General features: G+C 35.9%; 1 protein-coding gene across 2 annotated transcripts in view; it reads right to left on the bottom strand.

Moving 5' to 3' along the window:
- Nucleotides 1–26,515, bottom strand: part of LOC138708066 (zinc finger protein ZFP2-like) — a 51,463-nt gene that overhangs the window by 5,599 nt on the left and 19,349 nt on the right. The window contains exons 2-4 of one of the 2 annotated variants that reach the window (XM_069838198.1): nt 23,343–23,590; nt 5,398–5,495; nt 4,984–5,127 (exon numbers count right to left, since the gene is read on the bottom strand). In XM_069838198.1, the coding sequence (XP_069694299.1) occupies nt 4,984–5,127; nt 5,398–5,495; nt 23,343–23,400 (300 nt within the window). In that variant the 5' untranslated portion in view covers nt 23,401–23,590. The remainder of the gene's footprint in view (nt 1–4,983; nt 5,128–5,397; nt 5,496–23,342; nt 23,591–26,515) is intronic. The other variant, XM_069838199.1, reaches the window with a different exon arrangement.

The raw sequence follows: 26,515 nt of genomic DNA, 5'->3' as shown, positions 1-26,515 counted from the left end.
TTACCCTTATTAAGCAGCTGCTCAGGAGGGGTAGCATTGTATCACCTTTAGAGAGAAAGGATATTCAATTATTATGCTTTAAGATATGAAATTAACATATCAGCAGTTAGTACTGGATTTGGAAGGTTCCTGTGCAGTTGTACACTGAAACCTGTTCAAATTGGAACCTGAATAATACGGAATCCTGTCTATTTTGGAACAATTTATTGGTCCCGGCGAAATTCGTATGTATTATGTATAATGGAAACTGTCCAACGTGGAAACGGAAACTGCCTGCTACTGTTCAAAACGGAAATAATATTTTGGATACACTGCTTTAATGTAAACTATATTTTGAAACAACGTGTAATTTCAAGGAATATACGAAATATGTAGGTCACTAAGATAAAAACAAGTTTTCTTTGCAAAATTTTAGAGGGTGCGAGGGTGTGTTGGCCTGTCGGTCATAAATTTTATTACCCTGTTGACTAGGCAGACGAGTCCCTTCAAAGATTTTCACACCCGTATACTGTCGTAGCTAGACAGAGCGCAAGTGTAGTGATTTTCTGGTAAAAAAAAAAAAAAAAAAAGTTGCGTAAAATGTGGAATTAACATTAAGTGATGAAGTAAAAGTTATCGAGTTAAAGGAAAATTATAAACGAAGTGTGTATGAAATAATGTTGAAGTTCAGTTGTGGAAAACTCAGGTGTGACACTTTAAAAAATAAAGATCATAATGAGTGAGTGGCTTGTGACATAAAAGGAACCAGAAAGAATCAGTTTATGTGGAAATAAATGAACTATTGTGGGAGTGAGTTCTTCATGACCTTTCAAAGAACAAGCCAATTTCTGGATTTATTCCGCAAAGCAAGCCATTGAACTGGCAAAGAAATTAGATAAACCAAAATTCAAGGCTTCTAATGGATGGCTTCTAGTTCAATTAATAATGTGCAGTGATATACAGTCCAGTATTATAGTATAGTGTTAGATATTAAATTGAATGAGATTAGTAAACTTTAGTAGTGTTTAATGACTAATGAGGAGTCACGATAACATTTATACAGAAAATGATATTTTAATCAAAATGATTCACGAAGGGAATAAGCGACAGAAAGCTGATTTAATGTGAGTAGTGTTAAATGGAATACTTTATACTTCTTGCAGTTTGCGACATGCCATTTTGTTTTTCATATATAAGAATGATAAAATATTCCATTTTAATTTCACACCTGAATAATACAGAAACCTGTCCACAACGGAAAAAAAATTAGGACCATGTCACTTCCGTCTTGAACAGGTTTTACTGTATTAATTTACAGTATAATAAAGAGACATGGGAAGTTTATGCAAATGCAATTTTTTTTTAGAAAGTAATATTTGCCTACAACTCAGGTAGTATCACATAAATTGAGACAAAAATAAATGTGTGCATTTGCATATTTCAGTGTAATTTAATATACAGCGCATTTTTGGATATGCAAGCTATGTTTTTTTCATATTTTGTCTAGTTTTTGCATATTTTGGCATAGTTTGGCATAAAACACAATTTTGTTTTTAATGGAAAAAAAAATTCTACTTGTAATGCTAAGAACAATCAAGCCACCTGCACGCATACTCAAGGCAACAACTCACAAGTTCTTATAACAACATAGGTAATCAAGAGAGTCCTCTATGTTGGCAGCAAATACCTCCGGTTAATACAACTCTCATTCTGCTTGCAGTGTTGTTATTTCAGTGGTTTTCCACAAGATCTTATGTGTTTCTATGTAAGTTTAGTAGGTAAAATTTATCTAGTTTATACTATACATAAGGATTTAGCAGTTTTTATGGCCCTCGCAGCAGCAAAAACATCCCTTTTTACGACGATAAAAGATAACTGTAATGACTTCTGAAAAAAAAAACCATAAGGAATTAACAGCATGGAACTCTTTTTCTTATGTTATTAAAGCATTTTAGGGAATAACAGGGCAGAAAACTACCACCAATTAATACAGATGTTATTGACAAACTATCAAAATATGGGCTGCCATATGTCACCAAAGATCAATTCTTACATTCGCATTTGGACTTATTTCCGAAAAACTTAGGGGTTGCAAGTGATAGAGAGAGAATTCATCAAGATATCAATCTAATGGAGCAACTGTTTCAAGGAAGATGGAATCGAGCAATGAATGATGGGATACTACTGCTGGTTTTCAAAAAGGGGCAATTCCACTTCCCATAAGAGGGAAAAGTACTTAATTTTTCACCATTTCATAAAGCATGTTGAGGGCTTTTTGTTAATTTACTTACATATTTAAATGCTTTAGCTGGTTTGTTAGTAAGAGTTTACATCACAGCATAGTTATCTTTGGCTAGTAACACAAAGATAGATAGACAGATAGTAACAATATATTTATATTACAAAAAAGAGTAATTAGAATAATTGTAAGTGCCAAATCTAGGGAATCGTGTAGGACTATTTTCAAAAAACTACAAATAATGCCCATGGCTTGTCAGTATATCTTTTCATTAATAATCTTCCTCGTATGTAATCGTGAAAACTTTGTAACTAATTCAACAGTTCATAGCATAAGTACACGTCAAAAAAATGACTTTCATACTCCATCGGCAAGTCTATAGTGCTATCAAAAAGGAATGCATTATATGGCAGTAAAAATTTTTAATAGCCTCCCTATCGATATAAAAAATGAAACTCAAAACATAAAATTATTTAGGGCCAAATTAAAGAAGTACCTAATTTCTCATGCCTTCTATTCTGTAGGTGAATTCATGACATTCAATAACACTTCATGAAATTGATACTAAAACTATGTGTTGTACTAGTAGACTATATTGTAAATCTCGTCTGTATATATTTCATCTAGATTGTGACTATAAATTAAGATTTTATAATAGTATAAAGTTTTTTGACTTGTTCCATATTCTAGCTGTAAGCATGTATGAATACCATGGAATGTTAATAAATACAATACAATACAAAAAAGGGACACCAATACAGTTTTTAATATGTAAAATAGCTTGAATTTTCAAGCTAAAGAAGAAATATCTACAACAAAAATGTAACATGTTACGAACTTTTCGAGTCATTTTCGTGTCAACACGTGCAAATTAGGTAAAAACGGCCTATTTTATTAATGTTATGATAAAAGCTCAATTTTGTTGACTTGTGTAATTATTAATATCATTACTGCTGTTATCATTATGACATCGACAAGAGATGTATTGTTTTTTAACAAACTGAAAAGCATTTTGATGATTAGCAATGAATTCAATATGCATTATGTGTAATTGTTTGTTAAATTTACTTACACAAGTCACGTGTATTTTGTTCTCAAAGAAGCTACTTACAATCATCATTTATGTATTGAATTCCAGTGACCATGATATCCATAAGTACCAAAGATATCTGTTTGAAATGTGCAAAACCAAATAACTAGGCCTACATACTGCCCGTGTCTCACATCCTGAACCGAGAGCTCCCTAATGCTTATAACCACGCCTCTTAGGTCTGCTCGGACCAGCAGTGTGTGGCACAGCAGCATATTACATGTGCTGAAAACATTATCCTATGCCATTGCAGGGGTCTTTGCTGCTTATAATACTGGATACTCTAATTGTGGTTACCACTATCGCTATTATCTCTGATGGCGATGGTGACGTAAGTACACACTAGGCCACTCTTCGTTCAGTCTGGACAATTGCTGAATTGCCATAGAGCAGCATTTCTCAAAGTATGTTCTGGGGTTCCATGATCCCTATATGATTTTAAATTTTATTTTATACTTTTTTTACTTGGTTACTTAACGACATTGTATCAACTACTAGGTTATTTTGTATCGATGGGATTGATGATAGCAAAATGGTATTTGGCGAGATGAGGTCGGGGATTCGCCAAAGATTACATGACATTCGCCTTACGGTTGGGGAAAACCTCGGGAAAAAATCGAAGCAGGTAATCAGCCCAAGAGGGAATCGAACTTGCGCCCGAGCGCAACTCTGGATCGATAGGCAAGCACCTTAGCCGACTGGGCTGCACCGGTGGCTATTTTATACTTAGTGGATACTATAAAAATATATATCACGGAAATATGAATCAATAATAACAAGAAACCACTGATAATAATAATAATAATAATAATAATAATAATAATAATAATAATATTCCAAGAATATGCGTAATAATAATATTCCAATATGCGTAATAATAATATTCCAATAATATGCGTAATAACAATATGTTTAGGCCTAATGAACATCTAAAACGGAAAATACCCATAATACTTAACACTTTCATCACTGGATTCTCTGCGTATGTGTCCTCTAAAACAAAATACCGAAAAGACAAAATGCAGAAGTATATCATAAATGAGACTACAACTTTCTGCCATAAAACCAGATTGCAGGCTTAAAAAGCAAATACATTCGTCCCACTGAACAGAATTATTGAGATACTAGCTCTCACTTGTCTGTTAACTATTAAATACTAATAAAATATTACAAGGATTCTGCAGTTACACTTTAGATTAAAAGGGGTTTCACGGTGGAAAAATGTTTGAGGAACACTGCCATAGAGGAAAGAGTTTACAGATGTGTACACGTGACAACCGTAATCGCCATTAGGTCGATAATCTCAAGTAGAGACTGTAGTCTACAACAGGTATTAGTGTTTAGTTACAGGAATTGATGAGAAGGGCATAATTTGTTTTGTGAGGGCACAGCCTATACATTCGCTTGTCCATGGCTGATCTTGCTCCATAGCTGACGAAAGGAATCCTGAAAAGGCTGAAGTGTTGAATGTAGGGTAGTAGGCACATGCGGTACCGAGGACTTCCCACTCACCCCCTCTGCATCTCACCCAGCAAAGAAACAGCTCAGGAAGTGAGGCACGGTCAGTACATCAACGTACACTGATAATCATAGTCTACATATATTTGAAGGGTATTCTCAGTTGGATGCAATTTATACATATGTGGCAGATAGGCTACTTATGTGAAATACTTACCAAAATTTCGTATTTCACTTCTACACAGGCAAGTGGAGTGGAAAATTCGATATCTTCTTCCTTCATGTTCGAATTTTCATCTTCGTTGTGTACTGAAGTTATGTAAATTTTGTCACCCTTTAAAATGAGTTTATCACTTATATCCTATAAAAGAATTTGTATATGAGAATAAAGTTGTTATAATTACTTCGTGATTTGATATTAAAAAATGGGCTATAGAACAAAATATCACCAAATACAGAAATAAGTAACAAGCAACAATGTTTTCCCTCATTTTTTCTATTCTTTACCAAGTCCATGTTCTTTATTCCATGGTAACAATTATCAGAAATCACAAATGGTCAATATGAAAACTCTCAATGTAAAAAAATATAATTTTGACAAACATTTTCCTTATCTCAAAAGATATATTACCTCATTAAACTGTTCCTTCTGCTTGATATCCAGAATATCTGCCTCATTGTCAGAGTTTGGCTCTCGCTTCACTTCCACAGTTTCATCCATTCTCGTGTCTTTGAAACATAAAATGCTTGTAAATACACGACACTGCAATGTCCCTCTTGTAAACTATAATCTATGCTTTAGATAATACATTCCGCAAGTTCCTTTCCCAGTATATGGTCCTACAGCTTTTCTCAGTACAGACTTATGTAAATGATATTATTCACATAAAAGAAATATTACGTAGTTTTATGTATTTGTAAAAATTAACTATTGTCACAGCTAACAATCACAACGAATGCACCCAAACACTGTCTAATGAAGTAGTTCTTTTGTTATAATGTTGGAAGCTCTGAACTCACTCTTTTATATCATAAAATACAGAACATGTGACAGAGGTATTTTTAACAACGCCATGTACAGTTACCCTTAAAAAGAATGAGACGATTCTTGGTCGTCGGAAGTTAAAGTTCTACAGCGCTGTTCACTCGATATCGACGTAACGATACATAACATGAGAAATAGTACAAGAATTGTTACAAGGATCACGAAGAAGACTGCCATTTAAGGCCAGGATTTCACAACATAGCTCGAGTAACAAAATATCATTGCTTCACTGTACCGAATGGCAAATGCCTGCTAAGGGATCTACATTCTGGACTGCTGCTGTCACTGTCTTGTCTCGGTAGCTCATACAGTAGCGTGTTGGTTGCGCTGTATAACCGAAACGTCTCGTGTTCGATCCCGGGTAAAACATTTTTTTTATTGTGGTGTAATTAATTTGTTCAGAGTTCCTCGACTGTCTAATTTGTCGAAAAATATGGAATAATTTATGCCCAATTTCTGGGTTTTACAAGTTGGCTGAACCTCGTCAAAAAAAAAATAAAACTTACTTGGAAGTTAAAAGTATTCTTCCTCAAACAAAAATCATAAGAAACAAAAAGAGACCTGTTAACTTAAAATCTTGTCCACATGCCATCAGCTTCTATTACAGATCTAAGTCGATCCGGCAAGGATGTCACGAGGTTGAGAAATAAGTTCTGATCCCCGGCGAGATCTTCCCAGGTGTCAACAACTTGATCCCACAATTCGTCTCGATTTCGAGGGCGTCGGTGGGCATAGGGACTATCCCTCTCTTTTTCAATTCCACCCATAAATTTTCGATGACATTCAAATCAGGTGACTTCGGAGGCCAATTAATGATTTCGATCTCGGGTCTCCTTTGAAACCATCTTTGAATGCTTGCAGCATAGTGCACGGGATGGCTATCCTGCTGGAAGAGCAATGTTCCTTCGGGAAAACGTTCTCGGGCGGAGGGAAGGAATATATTTTCCAGAATGTGCTCGTAAGTTCCCGCATTAAACCGGCCATAGATGCTTCTATAACGCCAGGTCCATCGTAAGACATCCACCCCCAACACGATATGCTAAAGCGCCCCGATCTTTCACGTCGGTGCACATAGCGCTGGTCATGTCGGAGACCATCCTCACGAAAGACACGGACAGGACCTTCGTAATCACTCGAGATGGTTGTTTCGTCGGAGAAAATTACATTTCTCCAATCGAAATCCACTCGATTGGTAGCGAAGGCAAGACAGTCGACAGCTTGTGCTTCCCCCAATATTTCCATTCGCGCAGCCCTCCGGCTCCTAATACCGCGGTTCCTCAACCTGCTGATCACAGTCTGTGAAGAGCCGGGAAAGTTAGATACTGCTCTTATTTCGTTAGCAGTCAGAAAGGGGTCCTGTCGAACTGTCTCGAATAAGAGAGCATCCTCTTCCAATGAAGAAATCCGCGGACGCCCAGGAATAGGGCGATTTTCGACCTCCCCTAAATTTTGGTAACGATAACCCACCTCGCGGCTGTACTTCCAGGAACACCGACCAAACGGCCAGCAGATCTAGCCCCATATCCAGCCTTAACTAGAGCTATAACTCGCTGTCTCATGTCACGTCGGTTCGCCATTACGATGAGAAATGAGGGATGACGATAATACTTTATTGTAGACAATGACTATTTAACGTGATATAGAATTATTGAAATAAGAGACATCTTGCATAGTAAGAGTTAATAAATCAACCCTAAATTAAATATCTAAATAACAGGATATAACAGGAAGTCCAACTGTTGCGAAACTAATCAAATTAAATCTAAGCTGAAGTAGCACAGCCATTGATAAATGTTTTGTACACAGAATTAGACTGAATTCCTATTCGAAAGAACCTATAATCAATGGCTTGTCTGAACATGATTAACAAATCCTAAGTGTTTCCAATGTCACTGAACAATTTCAAAATATTAATTTAAAAACTAAGAAAGGATCGTAAATGTTGTATCTAATGATTATTTACATTTATGTCTACAAAATGAATCATGGAAAAACGTATATGATACTGGTACTACTGATATTAAGACTTAATGTATTGCATTTTTCACTTAATTTCATAATCACTTCAGTGGATTTTCTCCACTCAATGTTGTGAAAAAATTCAAAAGTAAAAACATGTAGATAACGCAGGGACTTCAAAATCTATGTATTAAAAAGAAGAATCTATATGTAATGAGTTGCAATGTAATGATCCTCATGTTCTTAAATACTGCAAGGAGTACAGTGTAATTTATCAAAAATTATGAAAGAGGGAAATAGAATATATTTGAATAGAAAAGTACAAAATTCAGATAATGCAATTAAATCTATTCGGAATATTATTAAATTTAAACTTGTAGATATCCTAAGAAAGAAAATATTTTTTCACTAAAACCAATGATTATAAAGTAGAGGATCCCAAATCTATTGCAAATTCTTTTAACGTATTATAGTATATAGTACAGAAATATTATTGACAACTTAAACATTCAAGATTTTGCAAAAGATACTGCAATTGGTTACTTAACAGATGCATTTAATAATTAGTATTAATATATGTAATTAGTCAATAACTGCAACAGTGCTTTTCCATTCAATCATAACATGAATAAAATTGAATGCATACTAAATTAAACACTGTTGCAAACACGTAGATAAAATAGTTAAAATTAACTGAAGGTGTGAGAATGAAATAATCTAAAGCCATACTTTTAACTAAAATTGTTTTGTGCGAGTGCATTTCTTACACATATGGGAAAGCTATTAATAAAATATTGTAATAATTACTCAACAAATTACATAGCCTAAGGACTCTAAACCTTTGTAAAAGTTTGTCTATTATTATATATATTTTTATAATTTCATTTTAATTGTTAGTTTTTAATATATATGCATTTACATTGTATATGTGTGTATATAAATGCATTCATTAGATTAACGTTTATAATATTATAACTTGTAATTTTGTATTGTTTGCGATCATTAACACTTAATCTCAGGACTTTGTAAAACTCTATTTCAAACGTTACTTAGCTATTTCAACGTTATTTAGACAAAAAAAAATTGTTGTATAGACTAAGAATCGAACTCGCACTCTTCTACACAACACGCAGAAGTCTTACCGTCTGAGCTATTGAAACGACATGAAAGCTTTCCTTTCTGTGTGGAGTGTCGATCTAGTCATGAAGGTCCATTGTCGATTTAACTACACAATTTATGTATATATTTATCTTTCATTTACGTAATATTATCATATTTTTTGCAGTTTTTGAAGTGAATTTCGGAACGATGCTAGTAACAAACCAAATAGTCTGAATTTAAGTAACTCAATATTCGTTATCTTGTGTATCAGTGCTCTGGTCTCCGATCATGCGCAGTGTCTCACATCTGAGACTTAGGAATATTCAATCGTCTCATCCTTTTTCAGGGAAACTGTACTTCCTTTTCCACTAATACATTTCCAAGTTCAGTAGGTATATAACTATAGGGGAACAACTTACAAAACTCCGTTCTGCGCATGCATCAATCTTAAAGAGTGACGTAATATAGGCCTATTATTCACCTCCTTCTTCGTAATTGTCAACCAATAACAGAAGATATTATTCATGTAGACTTTCGATGAAGTAGAATATTTTCGCATTTTCTATACTTAATAACAACTCAAAAAGTAGTAGTCAGATTCTAGCAAGGAAAAAAGCATGTTGAAGAGTATTGTTTGCAGATTTCTAAGATGTTTGAGTCACCACAATATAAAAAGTGACTTCTTAATTGGGGTTTGTTTTATACTATTGTAGTTTGGGAAAAATAAGTTTTTGAAGTAGAAAATCAATCAATGGTAACTTTTGTTTTGAAAAGATAAGTGGGTAGTTTCAATGTATGAAATCGTCGAAATAGATTCTACTCTATGTTGAAAAAACCCCATGTTAATAGAATGAGTCTATAAGATATTATCACTTGTTCAAGGTTTATGTCTGACTGCTTGCAGTCCATCACATAACACGTGTACATAAACGTTATTTATCTTAAAAACTCAACAGTGCTTTAAAAATAAGCATTTATTGTTTTGATTGGTTTCATTTATTTAAGGGCCTGACTAAAATGTTTAATCAGTTGTCTCCAGTATTTTCAATTGGATTTTTGTAACAAAAATTCCACTTAACGTAAAAGAACGATTCAGTCGCCGCCTTTTCGCAGAATATGAAAAAGACAAGTGGAAGAAATATGTTAAGCACGTTAAAGTAACAAAGAACAATATTTTTGTAGAACTAATGTATTAGACAGTGAAACTGACAGAATAAATTCGTTAGAAGTTTAAATGATAGCAGTGATGCATCAGATGACTTGTCAATCAGTATGACAATGGTTCAGATTAATGGAGGAAGGCTTTGCCTCCAGCGCAGCAGTAAGGATTAGTAACCTCCTACAGCAGAGTTTTGGCAGTTGTTCACCTATGGTAGTCTATCTGAGCATCAACTATGATTAATTACTGAAATTATGAATTCCTATTAACATAGCAAGTGTAATTGGATTCTGGTAGACCCAAAATATATTTTACAATTATGCTACGATTTACATGAAAGTTAGGAAAGTGTTTATGTGATATGAAATACATAAACACTTGCAAGTGTTATTTAAATACCGTTTCCGGTTTAACAGGAAATGTCATTAACTTTCTTATTTGAAATGGAACACCTTGTACATTCTTTCACATGATGTATTATCTACAGATCGTGAGTTCAATGATGTGTCATAAGTGAGATTTAGATTGTCAATCTTTTTGCAAATTACATTAAAGTAAATGTAATATAGGCTTTAAATAGTTTATTGAAACTTAAATTCTTTACAAAGAACAAAGAAATTTCAACATCCTAATCCATAATCAGCATCTTGACATAACCTGGCTCTTTCAATTATCTCTTGCAAAATATTATGTAACTTCTGAGGAGTTATATTAGCTATAACTGCTGTAACTCGATTTTGTAGGTCATATAAAAGTACGGTGGTGGTGTTGAATAAACAATATTTTTTACACATTTGCAAAGCAAATGTCAAAGGACGTAAGTCAAAAGACAAAGCAATAGCAGTTGTGGAGGTGTATCAAATTCTACAATTTGGAATTTCTCATTAGAGATCTTTCCTTCTCCAAATGAGGAAACACGAAGAAGTCTAACACTGACAAGTCAGGTGACATAGCTGACCACAAAACAGGTCCATTGGTTCCTATCCAGGTATTGCTGAATAATATGCAGCAGGATAAAGATGTTCAGGGTATCTTTCGGCATAAAAAATACAAGCTGCGTGTGCATTCATTTCTTCTGCACTTGTCCAATATTAATAACATATTCACTTTTTCATCAGGAATATAATAGTAACATTCCATTTTGCACCACCAATTGCAATTTCTTAATAATTGTGTAATAAATTGTCCACCATCACAATAACAAAGAAACATGTAAACAAACATTAATTATTCCTCTATATCTACAGACCTCGAAGTGGGCTGACAACCATCAAGCAACCAGCATTGAGTGCATACTAACTCTGCGTGACTTAAATTGTGGTTTTCTGTTAACGAACAGTGATGTGTATTATGCAAATCAAGCTTACAGGTATAACTCCCTGTAAAGTTAATTTGAATAATTGAGGGAAGAATTGTTCTGGGGCCAGGTATCGAACCCGGGACCTTTGGTTAAACGTAACAATGCTCTACCAACTGAGCTACCCAGGAACTCTACCAGACACTGATCCAATTTCTTCCTCTATATCCACAGACCTCAAAGTGGACTGACAACCTTCACGCAATCAGCATTGAGTGCACACAAACTCCGTGTGACTTAAATTTTTCCCTCGAAATTATTCAAATCAACTTTACAGGGAGTTATACCTGAAAACTTGATTTGCATAATACACGTCACTGTTCGTTAACAGAAAACCACAATTTAAGTCACACAGAGTTAGCGTGCACTCAATGCTGGTTGCTTGACGGCTGTCAGCCCTCTTTAAGGTCTGTGGATATAGACGGCGAAATTGGATCGGTGTCTGGTAGAGTTCCCAGGTAGCTCAGTTGGTAGAGCGTTGGTACATTTAACCAAAGGTCCTGGGTTCGATACCCGGCCCCAGAACAATTTTTTCCTCAAAATTATTCAAATCAACTTTACAGGGAGTTATACCTGAAAGCTTGATTTGCAAACATTCATCAGTTTCAAATCACAATCTTCCACAGCAGATAATGTTTTATTTCTTATTAAACAAAAATGTATTTATTCAAACCTGGACATGTTATACATCATAAAATCCAGAATTTGTAGACGAGTCGAAAAATTTACAAATATATAGAATGTTCCATTTTAAACAAGAAAGTTACAGTATGAGTCAAGACAGTCTCCATGGTAAACGAAAATTTTCATTAGACTCCACATAGGTCCTACATAAAATAATGCTGCATTGATCGGTATACTCACTTTCATGTGTAAAAAACAGGTTCAAATTGCACTACTGCAAATCAAAATATCTAATTTCCCTGTTAGTACTCAGAGTTATAAATAAATTTTATATCAATATTGCTGCATATAGTGCACCATTACAGCCAAAGAATCAGACTTTCCGTGCTAGTAACCTAGATTCGAATCCCAGCAGGTCCAATCGGAGTTTGTGCTGGACAAGAATTTATTATGCTTGATGGTAGGTTTTTTGGGTTACTTTCATTTCCCCTACAGACATTTCACCATTACACCATTAAGCTATTAGTGCCCGTAATTCCCTGTATGAGATTTTAGTGCAATATTTCTATCATGTCATCTCTGAAAGATCATAAGCACTATAATTCTATCTCATTCATGTACAGTAAATCTAAAGTTACCACTGAGCGCTGATGTGACTGTATTTTGTTACTGGGGAATGAATGCAATTGATTTCAACGAATACCGTATTTGCCAGCGTATAAGACACATACCCTTTGGCATACATCTCTTTGATGGAAAAACTTCATCACTGAAAATTATAATGAATTTACAGTATTTCAAATAATAATAATAATAATAATAATAATAATAATAATAATAATAATAATACGTAGGTCTACTTTCATAAAGTACCCAATCTAACTAAGAAAAAATACCCCTTCAGCTTCTTCGTCGAAACCCAGAAATTCATCTCCAGAGCTAAATGAAGAGTCATTTGAAACCTCTTCTAAATCAGAATCTGAATGCCCACACAACAAATTGTTTTCTGTACCATACAGGGCATTACTAATGCCACACTTCTTAAATGATTTAACTATTGTCTCAGTTTTCATAGCGTCCCATGAAGTTTTGGCACAATCACAAACTCAGTATCAGCATATAAGATGCACCCTGTTTTTCAGACACATTTTTCAAAGAAAAATAGAGTGCGTCTTATAGCCAGCACATACGGCATATTATTGCTATATTTAGCACTTAGGCCTACAAATTTTTTTATTTTAGTAGGTTATTTTATAACGCTTTATCAACATCTTAGGTTAATTAGCGTCTGAATGAGATGAAGGTGATAATGCCAGTGAAATGAATCTGGGGTCCAGCAACGATAGTTACCCAGCATTTGCTCATATTGGGTTGAGGGAAAACTCCGGAAAAAACCTCAATCAGGTAACTTCTCCCAACTGGGAATTGAACCCGGGCCACCTGGTTTCGTGGCCAGATGCACTAACCGTTACTCCACAGGTGGGGACAGGCCTACAAATTTACAAATACCATATAACTTTATAAAATTACTTATACTGTTCCTAATTATGCCAGATTTAATGGCAAAATCTATTTTATTGAACATCAAATGCCATTGTGCATCATGAAAGGTTTTGAAGCAGGAATCAGGTCGAAACGCAGCATCACAATTAATGTAAACGAATTTTCTATGGGAACCACATATAGGAAACTTTTCATACTTGAATACTGTACACGTTTTTCGATTATATGGCCTCTGTCATCCTTAGACATTTCATTCAGCACCACGGAAAATTACAAAAAGCAGCAGCAGACCTCTAAAAACCTTGCTGGGAAAACACACAACTTCAGGAGATGACTGACACATTCGTGTTTATATTCCGAAAGAAAGATGTCATTTCCAATTCCTCCTTCAACACAACCGACATCACCTACAGAGCATCAAAAAAATGGCTCCACATTCTTAGTATGGATGCTGAAACAGTAAGTTTTAAATTAATCAGGAATGTTAACACCAACACTGCAGGCATTATATTGTGCTATAGGACCTGAAATATTAACGGAAATTTTCTTCTTGTGATTCTGGAATATCTGCTTGCTTTTTCATGGGATTAGCATTGTGACAGTTTGTGAGCACTGTAACAAAACAGTGTCATCATTTCAACAAATTACCAGCAAATCCTTGCAAGTAGAGGATACAATTTTACCTCCGGCAATTTTATTTTACCTTTTTTTTTTATCAGGCAGATTCACTGAATCAGTAATTCCGTTTAATTTCTTACGCTTTCTATTCCGTAGGTGAATTTAGGACATCCAACAACACTGTATGAATATTTCTGTCTTGTATTAAGTATCGATACTAGCTCCTTGTGTTGTACTAGTATATTGTAAAACTCTTCTGTATATACTTCAATTAGACTTTGACTATAATTAAGACTTTGTAGTGCTATTAATTTTTTTTAACATGTTCCATATTCTAGCTGTGAAGCAATGTATGAATACCACGGAATGTAAATAAATTCAATAATTCAATTTTCTCATAGAGTTCCAGTGCCTTCAGGCCTCTATTGGTAAGTTCTTGCGTAAGTCAAATAAATGTAAAAAAATTGTGCCTTCTTGATATCACTTGTAAGTGTCAAACTTTTCTTCAGGCAGTTGACTAAACAACAACAATGTACAGGAATAATTGAATAAAAAAATATTAGGGCGAAAACTTTCGAAATCTTCAAAATGTCGGTCGAAATCTGAAGTCAAATCTTTAATAATTTCAGTATACTCCCCAGACTTTATGTCCTTTTCTCCAAGAGTTTCCGACAACATTTCTGCAATGCAAAACTAAATAATTCTAGCATTTTTTAAGAAACTGTTAACGAAGTTAATCATTTGACTTATTATATGTTTCCTGGCACGCAATTGCAAATTTAGGGCTATTGAATGATATCGGTGAGAAAAGCCAAGTTCCTCTAGAATTCGACATTTTCGAACTCGTTCTGCAGTTCAATAGATTTCGGATTGTGTTCCCTTACCAATGTGCCTATTTCACTACGGACTTCAAAGAAGAGTGATGAACATTTTCCGCAACTCAACCAGATTACTTCAAACAGCGTAAGTAGATCCCAGTAATAGAACCCATTTCTCCCAAGGAGGATTGGTATTTTTTGTGAGTGAGATCGATTTTCACTTTTGAACAAATTAGTGATTTTCGTGACAGTAACCATGGTTGTTGACAGTTTAACTGAAATTGCATATAGTAACTTTTGTTGTACACAGAGTAGGTACAGTGATTTATGTCTTAAGAGTCCAACAAAATCACTTACTGTCACCATCACTGATTTTGTGCCATCTGTATGGTATAAAAGTTAATGACATTAAAATGTTGCCTGTATATACTAGACTGTGTAGTCAACTGAAAATGGAGACTCCGTTCAAATGTTTTGGTGAAGCTAACATTAGTGAAATAGAATTTTGGTAAGTGAATTAATATTTTATTGTTTTAGAGACTTTATTTTTTCTTCTAATCTTTATATTATGACGGCCACGTGAGATTCGATCTCACGACCGATGGAGGAAGGGCTAAGTCGGCCGTGTTTTGGGCGGGTTGCGCGCGCATCTGCTTCCTGGGGCATGTGCTATGGAGAGAGGAGAGAGAGCGACCACGGCAGAGACGGGAGATATCGAGATTATTCGAGATCGCGAACTCTCCAGAAACTATGGTTTGGTTATAAAAGAGAAGACGCAAGTGAACGTCAGTCAGTCAGTAAGTTAGTGTTGTTATAGCCAGTGGACAGCAAGCCAGCCAGTCTTGTGTAGCAGTGAAGCCAGCTTTGAGACCGAAGTTCGACTTGAGTTGTGTCCGTAACTGTGGAGCCGGAAGTCCTGAGTTTGAGTGCAGTGGACTGCAGTTGGGGGACTGAGTTCGAAGTTCAGCGGATTGTCTCTGAAGGTCTGGGGTTCGAGATACTGTGAACTCGAGTGACTGAGCTAGAAGAGCTAGCAAAGGCAAACGAACTGTGAACTGAAAACTGACAGTTGTTTTGTAAATAGTGCTTTGTGAACATTAGTTAAGATTAACAGTTCATTGTTGTTCTCAATAATCCAAGTAAATTGTCATTGTCGTCTGTGGAGTGCAGTAACGAATACTGTGTTGCTGTGTGGAGAGCAAATCCCATTGTTGACGAGAGTGGAATTAAATTGTAGAAAGTGAAGAGTTATTGCTGTGAGAATAAAATTACATCATTGTTTTTAATTTTAAAATTTACAATATACTTTCTTTTAATCGTGTAATAGTCAATTAAATCCCACTCGAGTTTTGATTTTCTCTAGATAGGCCTAAATAAAAATCTCTAGTGAGATTATTGTTGATAAATTGCAGTGTGCTTAACAGGATATAATACTACTCATAAAGAATTATAACAGAATTAATGCCCGGAAATACAGATGAGATATAGGCCTACCAAAGCCATTTTTTTAATAACTTAGTAACACAGTGTGTTAGTATCCATAATCCCAACAGGATTCGGCAACTCCACATATGGAAGATGAAACATTGGATTATACAGGAGAAATATTCGAAAATAGGATTATAAGCAGGGAACGGATTTATATGGACTAAAAATATATGAAATATGTAAATATATATGTAGTTATTTTTACCAAAATATGGAATTAAATATGGATTTTTACCAAAATATGGAATTAAATATGGACTTAAAATTATAAAAAAATGACTATGTACGTTAAATATTGGTACATTTTAATCAAACTAAACAAAAAATATAATGGACGTACCTTATCTTCCAATGTAGTTTCAACAAAACACAATTTTTATTGTCTGTTACCATAACAATAGGTTACAAACATTTCTTTCAAGTGCTGAAAAGTGAATCTTCTTCTATTGTCTCTGAGGATAGATTTATACTGACTAAAAGAGCGTTCGACGTCACAAGAAGTAACTGGTACATAATTCAATTTCACAATGTCTGCTGGGGATAAGTCCAAGTTAATCTTCACTGTTGATTCACCACTCATCACAGCAACAACCTTTTGTAGTTCTTCATATCCAGGGTTTTTTGAAAGTACAGTGTCCACCTTAGCTCTTACTGCATCTGCAACTTTACCTCTACCACGATTCAGTTGTTCCACAGTACTATTTATAATTTCAAAACTTTCAGATAGTGAAAGGTGCCTATTTTGGAGACTTTTGAGCGTTTTTATGATGCATGAAAATGTATGCTGAATGTGAGCTAAGTCATTCTTCACACTTATGTCACAGGTAACTGTTTTCGCAGTATCAATTGAGACTGCATCTTCAGAGTCCAATGCAAGGAGAACATTGTTAATAGAGTCTATATGTTCGGCATAATATTCAACTGCTTCTAGCCATGTACCCCATCTAGTTAAAATTGGCTTTGGTGGCAATGGAATTTCAGGGTACATTTCTTTCAACACGTTAACTCTACTGGGAGCTTTGAGAAATACTTTTTTCACTGATGAAATCAACAAATCTACTTTAGGGAAATTGTCTCTGACCACTTCTGCCACACGATGAAATGCATGCGCCACACAAGTAAAATGAGTCAATTTAGGATATACAACAGATAATGCTTGTCCAGCTTTGACCATATAAGGGGCAGCATCGCTAATAAAGAATAACACATTATCGTACATAATACCCTTTGGCCACAGGATACCCATAGCTTCGTTGAACAGTTTAACTATAGTTTTGTTATTGCACTTTTCTAGAACATCACAATGTAAAAGAATTCGTTCAGAATATTGTTCACTTAACAAACCGATAACTACATTACCAACAAGTCTACCTTCTTTGTCGGGAGTCTCATCAATGGAAACCCAAATTGAACTATCTTTAATTTCATCTCTTATCTTCTGTATTGTCTCATCGTAGATGGATGGAGCATACGTCTTCCTAAGTGTTGACTCATCCGGGATTGTATGTTGAGTATATTTTTCAAGGAATTCCCTGAAGACCTTATTCTTTAGTTTGTAGAGAGGAATATCAGCAGAGATGAGAGAACGGCACAGGTCGATGTTAAACTCAGATCTTACATTCGATGTTGTTGGTTGTGTTAAAAACAATTGTCTCTGCTTGGAATTTAGTTGTTTGTTGGCCTGATGTTTACTAGTTGTAATGTGTTGTTGCACCAGGAACTTTTGTGTAGATGATACTGCACACTGACACAAATTACAAAATAATATTTTATTGTCAGTTGATAAACCATCTTCTTTAAATTCTGAAATGTAACTTGTTAGTTTTGATTTTAAATTGACTGAATGACGTACTTTTGGCATATTTACCGTCTTTATAGTATGATTTACAAAACTGAACCTATGTGTACTCTGACTGGCATTTAACTGTTGAGCTGCACAACTGAAGTCTGTTAAAAATTTTAAATTAAATTAATACAGTTTTGTAACTTACTTTCCCATTGTTGATAGGACTGCTAATTTTCAAATAACTCTGATGTTAAAGGGATTACTGAACATGTGTTTAAATCTCTATTGTTGAAATGTATTTTTAAAAGTTAATGGAATTTTGTTTTGTTTTATTGTTAAACCTAATATAATATGGACTGTTTTATATGAAATATGGAAAATATATGGAAATTAACGAAAATATGTACTAAACTCTAAAATATGGAAAAATATGGAAAATAAAAGTAGGATTTTTCAACCCTACACATTGTGAAACATAAAGATAATGCAAAATATAAATTATATTAGCTTTATAAGTAAATATGTATTTACATATAAATCCTTTCCCTGATTATAAGTAAAGGATTGTGGCCCCCAGAATCTCACGATTTGTAGGCTTGTGACTTTTATTTATGGGGAAGTTAAAAAATAAAGTTTATAAAAGTAATCTGCACACAATTCAAAACTGAAAGACAGTATCACAAGAGAAACTGGGCGGAACACAGAAGAATTTGTACGTGTAAATGCCAATTCTCTGAAAAGCTGGATGGAATGTGTAACCGTGGAGGGGAGTCATTTTCAACGCCTCTTAACCCCTTCAGATCTGATGTACATTATAGTGTACATTGTTTCTTTTTTTCTTTTTTGGAATGTCTTCGATACTTTTAAATATTTTGAAAAATTAGATGTGATAGATTTGGAGAATATTATTTTTGAAACATTTCTATACCTGAATTAAAAATAAAATTAAAAATTTTGGGGGCCCAGGGGTCAAAATTGTCCCCAAATTTTGATTTTCTGTTAAGACTTGATTTGGGAATTTTAGATGCCCAGAATCATTATGTGACAGTTTTTTTTTTTCTTTTTCGATTTTATTAAATATAAATTCATGACTGAAGGGGTTAAAACCAAAGTATGTGTACAAATGAAAAATGTTAGTGGTTAATATTACTTTCTTAAAAAATTTAACAATTGCGTGATTTCTACTCTGACAGAGTGAGTACCAAACTATCATGCACTGAGACATCAACTGCTGCATGGGCCCATAGTGAATCACTTGGAATGCCCTGTATTTCAGTGGACAATGTGGAAGTAATAGAATAACCTTCCTATCTATATTATCATACATAACAAACTAGATAGAGTAATAATGCAAATCCATATCCAATGGGAATGTACTTTAGAAACAGAAGAAAACTACACAAAATGTACAAACTATCAACTTTGTAGCAAACAAAAAATGTCTTTTAAGACGTAAACACGTTTCCACAAGCAGAGTTGAATTCAGAAATTCCCCCCCCCCCCCGGGGATTTATACTGTACCATAGGGGAGGTGGAATCAACAACAAAATAAACAATAATTCTAATATATTACGTAAACATGTGACTATGAATTATCCATCTGTGTAAAACTGTTCCATAAATCCGGAGTTTAGTAGCCTTTTACATAAAATGCTTAAGTTAGTAGGCCTACAAGCAGTAATTACTGAACCATGAAATTAGACAAATGCATCTTTCAGTAGGTTTTCTATAGTTTTTAAAAGGAACTGATATATATTTCCCACCTATTTTTGAAAAACTTCGATATTATTTTTAAATGCATTTCATACAGTTTACAACATGCACCAATCCAAGTGCGATCGAAATACAACCAATCATATTGTAAATTTTATTTCAACTCTTACACCACGCACCCGACAACAATGTGACTTTTACCTCTAATAATTCACCCTACAACAATGGGTATTCCACTCAACACAGCAACACAATAGTCGCTGTTGCACTTCACACGACGACAATGACGATACACGACGTGTATTATTGAGAAGAACAATAATGTACTCCTAATTTCAATTAATGTTCACGATGCACTATGTGCAGAACAAAACTCTCAGTTCACAGTTCGTTCCCCTTGACTAGTTCTTCTAGCTCACTGTTCAAGTTCACTGCACATCGAACTCAGGTCTTCCAGATGCGTCGCACTCGCCTGGACACTGCCACAGTTATGGACTCACTCAAGTTCACTGCACGTCGAACCCCTGTCTTCCGGCTACGGTCCACGACACGTCAAACTCAGGTCTTCCCAGTTGCGGTTCTCTGCACGTCGAATCCCAGTCTTCCAGATGCTCTCGAAGGCTGGCTTCCTTGCTCGCTCGAAGACTCACTTCCAAAGACTGATTCTAGTGCTTTTATTTATTACACCATAACTCCTGGAATCTTCGATTCGCGTGGCTTATAGAATGTTATGTTTTATTTAACGATGCTCGCAACTGCAGAGGTTATATCAGCGTCGCCGGATGTGCCGGCATTTTGTCCCGCAGGAGTTCTTTTACATGCCAGTAAATCTACTGACATGAGCCTGTCGCATTTAAGCACACTTAAATGCCATCGACCTGGCCTGGGATCGAACCCACAACCTTGGGCATAGAAGGCCAGCACCATACCAACTCGCCAACCAGGTCGACAGCTTATAGAATCTTAGAGAGAGACCCACGTCTCAATGCTTCTGTACTTCTGCCCAGCCAGAGTAGCTTTTCTCCCCCCCCCTTGCTCCGTACCGCGGCTAGCATCAGGGGTTTGTGTTTCCGTTTCCCCATGCCTTCCTTCTTGCTAGATGCGCGTGCAACTCCCTGATGCGACCAGAACAATCCAGATGGGTGCCACAATATTTAGTTTCCCATCGTTTTTGATATTTGATTTCGTGTTCAAATATTTTATTCAATGACTCACCATTAACAGCACGAGTTGAAGGTAACACAGATAGAATTACCATTCACAGATTTCACTTTCACTTAAAGCCTATTGAAAATTTTCGTCATTAAATGCAATGGCCTCTGACTGAAGTTCTGGCTGATATGTACATCTACTATCAGATAGTAGATCTCACTTTACGATATGTGTCAGAGGAAGAACAATTGTTTGTATATGTCTGAAGTCTGGTTAGTGCAATATGTAGCTAGTCAGAGATGTATGCAATGGAAGGGGAAAGTAACTGGCCTCCCTACCCCATTATTTCCTGGCATAGTTTCCTCAGAAGTGGTGCCTTGTTGGTATCACTTGTAAGGTTCAGACCTATCTTCGGACAGTTGACTAAACAAATGCAATGCATGCACTTTTGGTTGACTCCTCTAAACATCTCTCTTTTTAAGAAATGTAAACAATGTCTCATTTTGCCCTCATATAGGCCTACTGAAATATTTATATTTATATGCTTCAACTATTTTAGTAAACAAAGTTATCACATTTTCTAAACGAAACTAACACCGAAAACACCGCCAATAAAAACACTACAGCACACCTGACTTCATAACTGTAACAATTGAGACTGAAAATTCATACAGTTTAAATTTTAATCGATCAAGATAGGACAGCAGACCAGCAAACTTCAAGGAAACAACTATCTTAAAATGCATACATAACAATTTTATTTATTTAATTACTGAAAAGTCATATCAAGCTGAAATATAATGTTGTATAAGATATATTTCTTTAGTTCAAAATTTCTGAAATCTCAAGGGAGATCAGCCTGGAACCTGGGACTGAAATTCCCCTCCGGGCCACACCTGAATTCATCAATATCCGCAAGAATAGGCCTTGAAAAACCTGTAAGTGATCAGGGTAACTTTCTATTACTACAGAAGGGCTAACAGTGGCAATTTAATACTAAATGAATTAACTGAAAAATTTAGTGACAGAATACGTGTTATCTGATGCTAGAAATTCCCCTTCATCAGAAATTACATGAGAGAGCAATGCCAAATGAATCTATGTCTTCAAAGAAGCAATTAATCATTTGAGTCTCGAATTAAAAAAAAAAAAAAAAAACTGAAACTAGTCTCTAGTGTCACAATTTAATTTTCATGTTTAAACAAATAGTTCAGCATATCTTTTCTGCAGTAGTTAACAGAGAGCAACAATCATAACATTGTGACAGCTGCGTCGGGAATCGAGCACGCGTCCCACAGAAGGGAGGGCGCGTGAGGAGACAGGCGGCAGAGAGGGGAAAGACGCAAGTCGGCGGGCATTGCGGCACGGCAAAAGGTAGGAAGACTGCGGTCAGCCGGATTGGAGGGGACGGATGTAAGGGGAACATCTAGATTCCGAGAGAGGAAGGGGCCAAACTGCGGCGGAGAGTGGAGAAACTTCTCGAGACAAATTATTGTAACAAAACTTCCAGGATCGAAGGGTCGCGAAATGTGGTTTAACAAATAAAAGCGAGCGGCCTTCGAAGAGAGCGAGTTCAGTCAGTTTGTTTTTGTGAAGCAGCCGTGAGTGAGCAAGGAAGCCAGCCTTCGAGACTGGAGTTCGACTTGAATGGGTCCACAACTGTGGGAGCGTCCAGGTGAGTGCGGCATATCCAGAGTCTTTGGTTCGACGTGCAGTGGACCGCAGTTGGAGGATCTGAGTTCGAAGTTCAGTGGACTGTCTCTGGAAGTCTTGGGTTCGATATACTGTGAACTTGAGTGAATGAGCTAGAAGAACTAGCCAAGGCAAATGAACTGTGAACTGAGAACTGACAGTTTTGTTTTGTAAATAGTGTTTTGTGAACATTAGTTGAGATTAAGAGTACATTGTTGTTCTCAATAATCCAAGTGAATTGTCATTGTCGTCTGTGGAGTGCTATAACGAATACTGTGTTGCTTGTGTGGAGTGAAATACCCATTGTTGACGGGAGTGTTTAAATTCAGTTATAGAAAGTCATTATTGTTTTAAAATAAAAGTCACAATAGTCATAATGTATAACACTACTCCTAAGTTTCATACTCCTGTGCAGTTGCAGTGAATGGCTGAGGCAAGTGAGGCTGGACCTCAGTCACTTGGCTTAATTAAACTCAAACTTTGTGTTTTTATATAACATATTATTTATTTGAATGAAGCATATAGCGCTGGAGAAATATAAACTTTGTGGTGTATATAAACCTGTTTTGCAGTAAAATATGTTCCTGAGAAACATACTGGCTGGGTCTGGCTTCTGCATTTCATATGTTTTTGCGGACTTTGACGTTGCACTTGGAAAGCTGTAATTGAGTCACATTTCTTCTGGCCTTGTGGCCTGGCCTGTATTAATCCATCCATCGGTTTTCTCTTTCCCCATCTATAGACTGGTGTCTTGCCAATGTCCGTCTCAAGGTTGGAATGGATGAGAAAAACAATGGTGTCTCGTCTTCCTAAATAAGGCATAGATAAAATAAAAATTCTCGCTGTGTAGCAGGCATGATCCCACACTGTTCTCTTCCCTTATATCTAAGGTGACAAGATTTTCAAGTCATAAAATCACGGAACCTTGCAAAGTGGGGATAGTAAATGAGGAACTTTTTATAAAAATGTACGTGAGAAATATAAATACATAACAAAAATCAACAGAATTATAATAACAACACATTGCAATACATGAATATAAAAAACAAAAACATAAAAATAACATATTGTAACAGCTATGTCGAGAGTCGATCACGCGTCCCGCAAAAGGGAGGGCGCGCGTGGAAGGAACGAGGCGCGAGAGACGAGGAGCGCAGAGAGAGAGGAAGGCTAGCGTCGGTGAGCACTGGAGGGGACGGACGTAAGTGGAATGTCTGCATGCCGAGAGGGGGAAGAAAAGCAACTGCGACTGAGGGGAGAAATCTGGAGAAGTCTGTAGAAGCAGAAACTTCGAGGGTCGAAGGTTCGCGAATTGTGGTTTAACTAATAAAAAGCGAGCAACCTTCGAAGAGAGCGAGCAGTTGTTAGTATTGGACAGCGAGTTCAGCTTGTGAATCAGCAGCCCCAGGAGTCTAGGGTTCGACACGCGAGTGAACTTGAGCAGCGTCCAGGTGGAAGCAACGCAGTTGGAAGTCTTGAGTTCGAGTGCAGTGGACTGTCTCTGGAAGTCTTGGGTTCGATATACTGAGAACTTGAGTGAATGAGCTAGACAAACTAGTCACGGCAACGAACTGTGAACTGACAGTTCTGTTTTGTAAATAGTGCTTTGTGAACATTAGTTAAGATTAGCAGTACATTGTTGTTTTCAATAATCCAAATGAATTGTCATTGTCGTCTGTAGAGTGCAATAAAGAATACTGTGTCGCTGTGAGGAGTGAAATACCCATTGTTGATGGGAGTGTTTAAATTCAGTTATAGAAAGTCATTATTGTTGTGAATAAAAGCAACATTGTGTGTGAAATAAAAGTCACAATATTTATAGACCTACACATTAAAATCGATTGCATGTACTGAATAGATCAGTCCAGAAGGGAATCAACTGATCTGTTGTGTTCTTGAGATTTTAATTACAAATTCCATATGGTCCAGTTGCTTATCTTCTGCCTTGAAGATGGCTGTGCTTACTTCCACTATACTTATATAAACTCTTCATCGTATGAATCTGGATCTTTCATTTGGAATGTGATGGCTAAGTTATCTCTATCGAAAAGAACGAAGTGTTTTTCCAAAATTCCACTGGAATTTGCATGGCAGCACTGGTTGATTTCCTTCTAAGGGTATGAAAAGGATCTGTTAGTGACTCTTGAGTTTGAGGTTTTCAGCAGTTTTCTAGGATTCCTTTTCTCTGCACAGAAATTTAGATTTGCATCGGAGATGTCTGTTCACGCTCTATGCAGGTTTGATTGTTTCTTCTCTCTGTTCATAACACTCATCATGCCACCAAGTTTGGTTGTCCTTTCTCTCTGGGGTATGATGAGTGTATATAGCCTAGTTTTCTATTCTTTTAAGAGCAGAATCTAATTGGCTCTTTTTAAGGAGGACAGATAATTTATGAGTTGCATGTTTTCTCTACAGTATTTTTAAGACTGTGGGGTATTTCACTGTTTTTTGTTGGCTTCTCTGCTTTGTTAGAATAATTGTTGATTCTACTGATAGACATTTTCTTAGGACAGCGGACAGTAAGAAAAAGAGCACCGGTATTTGACTTATGACCTATATGAAATTGCAAGCTTGTAGCGTCAGGCTACTATACCACAAGGAATAAAAATGTTAGTCATTTAGCCAATCAGCTCTCATAGCCCAATCACAACATGTTCGAATAGTGGCATTGCCAACTCCTCTCATTGGCTACCATCCAATTTCAATTCAATTTTGAAACAAATGAGATATACTATAAACACAGGTAGTGGCAAATTAATAAATTGCCAACTTTACAGTTCACATTCCTTAAAAACATTATTATGAATTTAGAAAAAACCTAAATCGGGATAAATCATAAAAATTTTGGCAAAATCCAGACAAATTGGCGTCCTGAAATGCCTTACAAATTCTGGGACTGTCCCAGAAAAATTAGGATGGTTATCTTACATCTCAGTTTATGACTTGTGCGAAGATGTTGTACTATTGTACTTCGTAGTACAGTAGTGAGTGTGATCTAGTGTTATGTGTTTCAGGCACATAGAGACCGAAACAGATAGAAGCAATAATGATGACATAATTAATTCATTTGTATTGTAAGAGTATCTTTTTCGGAAAAGAAATAATATTGAAAGAAGGGAAGTTGTAAATAAAGACAGACCTACGCCATCACTAACAATTATTCAGAAAGCTATGAAAGAAAGGCCTATCTTAAAACGCGAGCTTTCAATGCATCCTGGTATGAGCAACATAAATGGTTATGTGGTAATGTGGTGCGAACAGGGTTGCCAGACGTCCTGGATTTCCCAGGATTGTTCTGGATTTTAATGATGTGTCCTGGATTGAGTTATATCTGTCCTCAAATGTCAAAAAAATTATAAAAATACAATTTTTTGCTCACTTCTATAAAATTATTTTTAAAATTCTTTATTCATTTTTTTTCGTTGTCCAACATATGTTCAACATTATCGTCAACATTGCCTGGTGCCTTCTATCAAGGTGTGTTTTATTTTAGTAGGTTATTTTACGATGCTTTATCAACGTCTTAGGTTATTTAGCATCTAAATGAGATGGAGGTGATAATGCCGGTGAAATGAGTCCGGGTCCAGCACCGAAAGTTAACCAGCATTTGCTCATACTGGGTTGAGGGAAAACCCCGGAAAAAAACCTCAACCAGGTAACTTGCTCCGACCGGGAATCGAACCTGGGCCACCTGGTTTCATGGCCAGATGCACTAGTCACTCCACAGGTGTGGA

The sequence above is a fragment of the Periplaneta americana genome, chromosome 10 (genome assembly GCF_040183065.1).
Source record: "Periplaneta americana isolate PAMFEO1 chromosome 10, P.americana_PAMFEO1_priV1, whole genome shotgun sequence".
NCBI classification, from domain to species: domain Eukaryota; kingdom Metazoa; phylum Arthropoda; class Insecta; order Blattodea; family Blattidae; genus Periplaneta; species Periplaneta americana.
The sequence above is the reverse complement of the archived record's forward strand: the minus strand, read 5'-3'. Positions and strand labels throughout refer to the sequence as shown.